General features: G+C 39.4%; 1 protein-coding gene across 1 annotated transcript; it reads right to left on the bottom strand.

Annotated features, from left to right (window-relative positions):
* Positions 1-384: 384 nt before the first annotated feature.
* On the bottom strand, positions 385-10075 carry LOC149088920 ((3R)-3-hydroxyacyl-CoA dehydrogenase-like). Its single transcript, XM_089250819.1, has 3 exons — positions 9968-10075; positions 8303-8461; positions 385-1069 (listed from the first exon to the last, which is right to left on the bottom strand). Exons 2-3 carry the CDS (start codon positions 8457-8459, stop codon positions 477-479), a joined length of 750 nt encoding a protein of 249 aa, XP_089106945.1. The 5' UTR covers positions 8460-8461; positions 9968-10075; the 3' UTR covers positions 385-476.
* Between the last annotated feature and the right edge of the window lie 676 nt (positions 10076-10751).

Here is a 10751-nt window from a genome sequence, read left to right as displayed (position 1 = left end):
TAATTAATGAATGAAAGAAATAATCAACAAATACTCTCGGAATTCGTGAAGAAGTATGCCGAAACGAATAAAAAAAATCTCCAATAATTTGGGGCCCCTGTTCTAACTTGTGGTCCTGTTTCGCCAAACCAAGACTCCACTGCGCATTACATCAGGTCCTTGTGAATCTGGGGAGATTCAATCACACAAAAAATTATAAATACCGCAGTATATGACTTGATGTAGTGGCCCGCGGGGTTCATGGGGAAGTCTGATGTTGCCCGCAATGTCTGGAAGGTTGAAGACGCCTGAACTGACTCAAACGGTCCCAGTAAATATATCGATCCAAAAATTAATTTAAAAAATTTCTTTTTAAAATGCATTTTTACACGCAAGAAACACAAATCCATCGAAAAATGCTTTTTAATAGTTAGTTTTTTCTCAGGTTTGAAGAGGATGTCATACTTTAATCGGAATAATGTCTTTTAAAAGCTCATTTATATGTAAACGCCTCCAGAGACTTGAACGATGGATCCAGTGACGTAAGAGCTCCTCTCCGAAGCCAAGAAAACACACACTTCGGCGACTTCTTCGGGTTTACCGAAGCGTCCCATCGGAATGATTTTATTGGCATCTTCTAAGGCTTGCTTCGTCATCCCTGTTATCAGGGGCGTCTCGATGTATCCCGGCCTGACCGCGTTGCACCGTATCCCCAGCGGGGCGAGCTCTCTGGCGGTGGTCTTCGTGAACCCGTCGACGCCGGCTTTGGAAGCAGCGTAATTACTCTGCAGCAGGTTTCCGACTTTACCAGCGCAGCTCGATATGTTCACCAGTGAACCGTTGGTTATTTTGGCTTCGATCATGGCCTGGCTGGCAACTTGGCAAGTCAGGAAAGTGCCTTTCAAGTTGACGGCCACGACGTCGTCGAATAATTTCTCCGTCAGATCGACCATACGGGATTCCTTGATGATTCCGGCGCAGTTCACCAGAACGTCCGGTGTTCCTAATTCTTCGATGACCTGCGAATAAAGCTGCTTCACCAGTTTGCCGTTTGTCACGTCTATGAACTTGGCTACATGCTTCGAAGAGCCTAGAATTACATGGGGGGTGGGGTGAAAGAATGGTTGTTTACATTAAAAATTACATCGAAGGAGTTTATTTTCTGAATTTAGGAAATACATATATAGTGTAACCTCTCGTTAACAGACACTTTTTTGAATTATGTCGATGAGCCTTTACGTATTTTACTATCCATTACTGACACTCCTCGTTAGCGGAAAAAATCTTCGGTCCCAAGGCTGTCTGTTATAGAGAGGTTCTACGGTATTGTGTCATATAACTAAACCTGAATCACATGCTGTGGGAATTGGCATAACGGATACTTACCCTTAGCGGACACTTCTCGTTAAGGAAAACTTACTAATGCCGAGGAATAGGGCTTCAATGTATTTCACAATATACAGGGTAGTTATAAATAAACTGCCATTACTCAGACGTATGTAGCGCCCATTCTGGTGGAGGTATTTTGATGAAACTTGGTATAATTATAGGACATATGTGCCATTGAAAAAAAAAGAGAGATTCAATATACAAATAGTTCAATTTTTGACCACCAGAGGGAAAACTGATGCTTATTACTACAGCTGTCTTTTTTCCCATGGCACAAATAGCGTATATACCAAGTTCCAATAAAATACTCTGCTACAACCTGGGCTACATAGGTCACAGTAGTGTCGTATCAGTATAAAGTGACACTACACAGCTCAATTATACAAACATTGCTCCAACCTATGTAGCACCCATTGTGTTGGATGCATTTCACTTAAACGTGGTATATACGTTTCATGGACCATGGGGGGAAAAGATAATTGCGATAAAAAGCGCCTCTTTTTCACCTGGTGGTCAAAAAATTGAACTATTTTTATTGAATCCTTTACCCCCATCCTTTGGGTTGTCCCACTAACAGTCCCGTCTCAATGCATGGGCCTACCCGGCACTGCCCGGGGATCTCAAGAGAAGAAAGAATAAGACGGCTCTGCCAAAGCCTCCTAGATTATTTATGAGAAAGAATTATTTAAAATTATTTAAACGAAATTTCTCCCGCTAATGTGTTACAACAAATAAAAAAGCAATAACAATAAGTAAATAGTAAAATGAATATTAAAAACTTGAAGAATTTAAATCAAATATGACGATAAATGCACGTGGCGTGCTTCGTTAAAAACATCCAAAATAGCCACGCTAAGGCAGTGGCGGATCCAGGGGGGGGCGACCCCATCGCCCCCCCCCCAAGAGCCTTTAAACAATAGGTGAAGGGGCGATCGCCCCTCCCAAGAGCCTTCAAGCAAACATAACTCCAGTTACCTTACTTTTTTTCTTTATTAATCCTTAATTTTTTTAATTAATTTCCTTTTTTTCTCAAAGTTCCTTTCCCTAAAATTTGTTCCCCAAGTTTCACCTTGAGATTTCTTCTGCTGGTAAGGTCGAAAAAATAAAGAAGTCATAGCCGGAGGAGGGTCAATTGTATTCCCACCAAGGTTCTACAGGGATTCCATACGATTCGGCTGTCACGCTGCCTTTTCGCTTACCCCCTAGCGCCTAAGGGCTCGTGTAGAGAGGCAAAAAAATTTACACCCTTCAGTTTTCTTGGTAACGCGCAATAAAGCACAAGCCATCCAATAAGATGAATCATCGTTTTCTAGCCTTTGTTATCTCTTTTTTTTTAAATTCAGTCCTGAAACCCGCAAGCTTGACGTGAATCAAAAAATGACCATGTCTTCGAAAAAAACTGTTTTCAGTAAGCAAAAATTTTAAAATTTTAAAATAAATGGATGTTAAGAAAATTAATTCTATTACTTTTTGTAGCACATCTGGGGTTTTCCCAGAGAATGAAGCTGCATTCGCTTACGGATTCACTGATAATGACATTAACGGGGGGTTCCCCCACAGGGTGAGGCTAACAGGGCTCAGGACGATTCTTATCATTTTTTGATTTTCACTCTACAAATTCACTATAGTGGGGGCCTAAAGGTATGAAAAATCTCAGCAATGACCCCCCCCCCTCCTCGAAAACGTAGCTCAAAAGCCCTGCGCCAACAAACAGGTGAGCATTTGAACACACATAGCTTCTCTATAATATCTATGAAAATATAGACCTCTGCCCCATCTAATAATTAAAGCCTTTGTAATTTGAAATAAGTACCTGGATTAAACATTATAAGTGGATCGCGCGTATAATGCTTTTCCAAAAACCGCCATAAAATCGTTTTAAGCGGAAAAACGCTTTAAACGGGAAATATTAATATTTCCCGTTTAAAGCGTCTCTATGGTCTGAGCATTAGTTGAAGATGGAACCACGAAAATGAATCGCACTAAGCGGGAAAAGGTTCTAAGAGCAGTGCCGCAACCAGATGCTTGGTCAGCATCTTGGTGTCCCTTGTAATGTTAAAGGGCAGGTAAAAGGTTGAAATTCACGCCCCCCCCCCTCCGGTCCAGCGCCCGGGGCACCAAACCTACCTCTTCCTTCCCATGTTTCGGCCTTGAGGAACGTTATAAGTGGAATCCACTATATAAAATTGATTGTGTGGAGTCGGATGTTCTGCGGGAATTAAATTTAACCACCATCTTTTCAGACAAAAAATCTGAAAATTAATATTGTGCACTTGATAATCATAATTAAATAATAATGAAAATCATTTCAATTTGCATGAAAGTAAGCTTTTGCTATTTAACGTATCTGTGGCGAAAAACTGTTTTTGAATAGGTTTTTGACAACCATATAGTCTGCACAAAATCGAATAAGAAATTTATTATTTTAAATCGCGCAATATTAGAATTTCATTAGGAAGTTTTTTTACTCTTAAATTTTTCTTAATTATGCAGGCAAATTAGTACCCACATATTTTATTGAAATATGTGTCAATTATTTCTTGTTATCGAAAACAGTCTATACTTGTTTCAATAACTTTTCAATGCTATATTTTCATATTTAAAAACATTTTCATATTTTATCTTGACGTCCTATTCGAATAACCAAGATTTACCATTTAGTATTTCGTGTATTTGTGTTTCCAAGATTTTATATTTCCTGATTAGTAATTCTCTGAAACTCGTGCTAAGGTGGTTCCAAATTAAAGTTTTCATCCTTTATGAGTTGTTTATTTGAAACCGAACCAGAGATTCAGGTTAGGAGATTGAGAGTAATTTTGATGTTCAGTCAGAAGCGCATTTACGGTTTTGCCGATTTGAAGGCTATTCAAATTTCACCGCCCTTCCACTCTAGTCTAATTTTCTCGACTACTCTATCCCCGAATTTTCCATCCCATGTTATAGCCCTCCCCCCACTCGTGTATTAAAGTCACTCTTTTAAAGGTCCGTCCCACGAGAGTTTACTAGGTGACGCTGGATAAGATAATTAAAGTTAAAGATAATAAAAGTCTTTGTCAGGATCCGCGGTCGTCTCGGGCCTCGGGGAAGCAATAATTTTTAAGGCTTTCAATACAAAGGCAGAGGAACGAGCGTCTTCCTTTGTGAATGACCGAACAAGCACGGTTTACTTCACGCCGGCTGTTATTTTTGCGGTTAATGTCCGACAAAGACTTTTATTAACTTTAATTATCTTACCCAGCGTCCCTTAGCAAACTCTCGTGGGACGGACCTTTTAGTCATTTACATGTTTCCACCCTGTTTGGTCACACACGTGTTTGACGCTGGTTTGGGTAATTGTTTCGTTACTTACACGCGCTCTAGACAATACCGTCTTAACGCATTCCCCGCGGGCGGGGGCCTCAAATGCAGAGGGACCTCTGGTTTAAAATTTTAAAAGTAAGCGTGTCTCGCCAGGTAGGGGGCTCAGAAAAATTACTTTTTCCGAGGGTCCAGTATACGCTTCTGACGGCTGACTCTAGGCTACTCACTGAACTGGTCCCTCACTCTTTATGTCACTCATTTGATCATTCATTACTCCCGCTCTAAGTCACGCTTTTGTTCATTCACGTGCTTGCAAACTCTCTAGGTCACTCACTGACACGGTCACTTGCTGTCTGGGAAGAGGTGGGTTTATTTGACGGTTATAAAAATTTCACCGCCCTTCTCCCATTTTGCTAATTTTCTTGGCCACTCAATCCTCAAATTTGCCGACCTTCTGAACTTGCCGCCCTGGCCCATTTAGTTCTGTAAATAGGACATTGTCTTCAGTAACGGGGCATGAGGATGGTTGAAATCAGTGTTACAAAAAAAAAAAATTGAGGGGAAAAAGTGAAAAATTACCAGCAAAAAAAAAAAAGGCTGATGGAATTCAATTTTTCTAGAACTAATAGAGATATGAATTATTAGTACAGTAGACTCTCGCTAATCTGGCACATATCACACCAGGGTGTACTGGGTTAACGAAATCGCCGAATTACTGCAGATTGATTGAAAAAGTCCATTTAAATAACAAACTTCTGCTCATAAACATGTGCGCACTGTTTTCCTCTTCTATGCTCGGAGAAAACCGGCCTAAAAACACCGGATTACTGGAGGGATTATTGAAAGTCTGACTCTATACGTAGTAGGATGGGAAACTTTATTTGAAGACAAAAATGGGTTTCAGACGCAAAATATTTTCATAAATCGGGTATACAAAGCTGGAAATTTGTAATTTTTTAAATTTTATCGTCTCGTTTGAAAATTATAAGTGATAAATGAGGAAGTTAAAGGTATTATTTGTAAATACAGACATGTCATAAATGGATGTTTTATTGTGTGTAGTACTTATTTTCATTTTAAGAAAGGATAAAGTTTGGTGTGCTATAAAATTGTTCACAGAAAGAAAAATTAACTGTCTAGAACGTGAGTAACTGAAAGAAGACTGCTTAATGTTCTTTACATCAATCGCCAAGTCCTCGAAGCGTATACGTGAACACGAAAAGTTGCTGGAGTGAGTGTAGCTCGGCTTTGGATGCTTGAGTTTCCAGCAGCGGTTCCGAACCTTTTCAGTGCATACGCCAAGCAGATCATGAGTAAATACTAAACAAGGTATTGAGCGAAACAAGAGGGACCACCTTAGGGACCCCATGGATGGAAACAAAGTCCCTTTGGTCGGGTCCAGTGCCGAGTGGGGAGTACTGAGCTGATATGAATTAGTACGAGACAAGCAGAGCCAGTTGAGGGCCCCACATGGATCTGCCGGCAAATAGATAGAATTCTCTATCGAACGAGACAGACCACAGAGGGCTCACCTGGAATCACTGATGTAAACAAAGCTCATTTGGCCGATCCCATCACCGGCATTCAAAATCTGAACAGGGAAAACATCTACCCTGTGCTGTACTGAAACCGAAACTGCCTTATCACGGACCCTACATATGAGAGGACAAAAGTTGCGCCGCATAGGTTCAGCTTTTTATCTGAAGCCATGAAGTCATTTAAATCGCAAAAAATGAGTAACTTTGCCTGGTATAACTTTGTATAAAGTCATTTAAAGTTTGAGCGGTCACAAGAATTTTTCGCAAGCTCAGTGCGACTCGTTACGGGTAAGGGGGGCTGTCGGTGTGCTCGTAGTAGCCTACCTATTTATTTGATAACTACTTTGTTGTTGTGCGTAAAGTTCATGCTCCCAAGGGTGGAGCTGACAGGGCCGGGGACGATTCTCATCATTTTTTTTGTTTTTTTAAGCTATAAATTAACTATAAAGGGGCCCGTGAAAAGTCTGGTCTGGGGGCCCACTAGAGGCTTTAGCCTAGGGGCCCGCTCTACGATGTGGAGGCCATGGTCAGGGCTTTAGATAATTTTTTTTTCCTTCAAATGTTCAAGGATCGTCTCTCTTAAACGAGGTTTCTTGTATCCGAGTTAGCTTAGAATTCATTTCCTCTGGTTGAACGAGATCCTTATTTTATTCATATTAATTTGCCTAATTGTTATCATAACGTCACAAAGAAAAACGCTTAATACTTTCACAGGGATCAAAAAAATTAAATTGACTTGAAAAGCTGGAAAAAAGCATTTATCGAATACATTCGGATGAATTTTTATTTGTGCGCATTGTTTTGTCCGGTTAACTGTGAGCCTTAATTTTTATCAAGCGAAGGAGGAAGAAATAGTATTCTAGGAACATTTTAAAATACCAATTCTTCATACGCTTTTGATATTCTGCTCTCTTTTCATCTGCAAAGTTTTTATTTATTTGTACAATTGCTCATGATACTGTTAATAAAAAAACATTTTTAACTGGTAATGTGCATCAGAATTGCTTACAATGTTTATAAATATAACACACATTATTCAGTCTGCACCTCAAACTTTTTTTTTGTACGGTATTTTTTGCGAGGGTAGCCGGCACAAACGTTCAAATTTATTATCAAAAACAGCTTATTCATTAATTGTAACACCAGTTGCTGCAAGCAAGTTTTTAAATAAGTATGCTGCATATAGAAAAAATATAATTTTTATAAATATAAATTTTAATTTAGATTTAATTTTTAACTGCCTTCAATTTTTAATTAATTTTTATTTTCAATTAAAATGTAATCGTAATTAATTTTAATGTTAATTAATTTTTTAAATGAAAATTAATTGAAAGTTTTAAATAATTTTAATTCTTAATTAATTTTTTATTAGTTTTTTTATTTCAAGTACGTTTGGCACCTGCGGACACTAGTTTGGGTCTCACCGATCGACATCTTCATTGTGAAAAATCGCCCCCCCCAACACATCACCCTGGATCCGCGCCTGCGCTAAGGACCCAGATTGTGACGTCACAACCTCGGCGGAGTGATACATTACGGCTTGTACTTCTTCTAGAAGGCTTTGGTCTGCCCACTAACGTTCTGTTTTCTTACCCAAGTAAAAAGGCTGCTGTGGGATGGACTGGACAAAGGACCTTACTGCGCCTGTTACGGGGGATATCATTACCACTTCAACTCGCCCCCCCCCCCACCATGGGAATAGCAGTACCCGAAATCTGACTTCAGCCTCACTGGTATAAAAAAAAAATCCTTAACGTGTACCCGGTACTCAACCGAGTACCGAGCAGCGCAGCGACGTCATCGATAATTGGAGCACTGGTACCTAATTACGTCTGCCAGATGTAAAATCATAATTGTCTTCTCTCGTTCTACTTGGAAACTATGGGTCGTATAGGTATGCTTCTTTGGACACACTTTTTATCTACAGTAAAACCCCTCTTTACGGACAGATGCCCCCTCTTTTACGGCCAAATAATAATTTAACCGTGCATAACGAAAGTATGTTTTTCAAATCCCTGTATATGAGTTTTTAATAATTTATATTAATTAATTTATTATAGAATAATAATAGAATATTAATTATATTAATTAATTACTTTTCATTTCATTCACAGTTTCTTCCGCAGCAATTTTGTTGACGTCTGTCACGACGACCGTGGCTCCCTCTCTGGCGAAAGCTATGCATACCGCTCTGCCTATTCCGCTCCCACCGCCTGTGACGACTGCCAATCGGCCTTGAAGCAGCTGAGACATTCCTGAGAGAGAAAATTGAGGAAATTTTAAATTTTTTTAACTCAATTAATATTCAACTAGACGATACCGTAAAACGCTCTCTTTTGCGGACAGAGGTGGGGGGGGGGGTTTAATCAGGAGTTGGAAAAGCGTATTTTTATTATACACGGGGCAATTGTTATTAGGCCGTAAAAGAGGGGTGGCCATTAAGAGAGGTTTCACTGTAGTTCAATCGAAGGATGCTCATTAATAACAAGTCTCCAACGTGTCCCGTATTTTACAAAAGCAATGCTCCAGTGTTTTGAGGTGCGCCAGTTTGTCCCGTATTCAAATTTTTGGAGTAATAATTTAAAAATGAAATCAAATTTTTATAACATAGTAAAAACCTAATTTTTATAAATACAGTAATTAACAGCAACAACACAACTGTTGTGTTTTCAATTTAACATTTCTTGTCAGGGCCGTCTTAACAACATCGTGGGCTCCCGGTAGAAGTGATGTTCAATGGAGTTATTGCAGTTGATGGAACAGAACCAAGCGACTTGCGACTAAATGTCCTAACCGATAAGTGCATGATTAATGAATGTCAGCAGGGGTGCTGCCATCTATATATATATATATATGCCCATGAGATGCTCTTAAGATGGCCCTTCTGAGTCCCCAGAACTATCAGAGACTTCAATCCTGTTAAAATTATCATTTATTTTTCAACTTTTTCGCATGTACAGTGAATCCCGTCTTCTAACGTAGAACCAGGGCTGGACAAATCGAAATTTCCGGGGCATGTAATTATTTCGATAAATATAAAAAAAATTTAACTGTTCCGGTTTTAACCCTTTAAGTGGTTTTCAAAATTTTCCGTATTACAACTGCCCACATTGAAAATAAAAGCGCACTTTCACTGCGGAATGTAAAATCGAGACTCTCTAGCCTACCACTAGTATTTTATAGTCCCATAACAAAACGCATTGACAGTGCCGCTGGAACAATGGTGACGCGGTAATGTCATCCGCAGTGAAAGTTAAGAACCCGAGATATATTTCGGGGGGGGGGGGGGTGATCGAAATAAAGCAGATCAATTTTGACGAGATATCTCGGGATTGCCGCTTTAAGAGTCGAGCGATAATATTTTTCGAAAGCGTGTAAAATATTGATTCGGGCATCTATTATCTCAAGTTACATGTACATTTTTGGAGATTTGTCCAGCCTTGTCTATATACGTTATTTGGACACTTTTTCTAAATGGAAGTATGCGTCTGCGATCGATGGTTCGCTAGTTATTCCAGGATAAGGTGGGACTTTCCTGTGCACCCTGTATATGGCTGTTTGGATGGCGATTTTTTCCGCCAAATTTATATCAAATCAAGTCCTCAAATGGGTCTCAAAAAAAGGTCCTTCACCACCCCCCCCCCCCGCCAATGTTGAACTCCTTTGGCATGACCATGGTTAAAATTTTGCATTTTTTATTCCACTTATAATTCTTTACACAAAATAAATTCAAGAAATTAATTTTTAAGAAAAGAACTGACCTTTTTCCGATGGGAATAAAGAGCTTCTTAACAAACCTTTGGCTGCGACTCCGATAAAATCTCGAGGATCTGGTTGGATGATTCTTTCCTTTTTGATCTTCCTGATGGTCATCTGACACCGAATCTTGACCTTTGATAGATTTTACTTCAACTCAAAGGGAAAAATGCCGTTTTTTTCCCCCTTTTCATTTATCTTATTCCATACATGATTGATCCTGCCCTTTGGTGAAGATTAGAAATTATCCAATCATTTAATGACAAATAATGTCGAGGCGCGAATGTGAGGCGATCTTCCATCGTCAAAGAGTCTCGTCAAAAAAAAGCAGTAGGCCCACAACGGAATAGCAGATATTAAATCATCACACTTCACTAATAATTTTAATTACAGAATGACAGCACTAAAAATTAACTCGTAACACTATACATATGGGCACTCATTCTTAGAGGCGGATTTGTACAATATATGGTTTCGCCCCCTGTGGGCTACACAAATTTTGACGCCCTTCTCCCATTCCAGTTGGTTTTCTTGACCTCTCATTCTTCAAAGTCACTCTTTTGGTCACGAGCATATTGCACACTTCATTCGTCACTCACTTTTATTATTCATCAAAGTTACTGATTTATTTTTACTATTTAAAAATGTTTATAATTATTCTTTTCATTTCACTGTTTTTTTTTATTTTTCTAGCGCGGCCGCGAAGCCCCTGGAGAGTGCACAAGGAGCCCCAATGCTTCGCAGAGAACCGGTTGAGAACCGCTGCTCTAGGTCAATCTTTGGTCTCTC

Source organism: Pholcus phalangioides, unplaced genomic scaffold (genome assembly GCF_987345545.1).
Source record: "Pholcus phalangioides strain wild (caught in Gottingen) unplaced genomic scaffold, Ppha-v1.0 ptg000003l_1, whole genome shotgun sequence".
In the NCBI taxonomy this organism is placed as follows: Eukaryota; Metazoa; Arthropoda; class Arachnida; order Araneae; family Pholcidae; genus Pholcus; species Pholcus phalangioides.
Note: the sequence above shows the minus strand (reverse complement) of the source record. Positions and strands in the feature narration are given on the sequence as shown.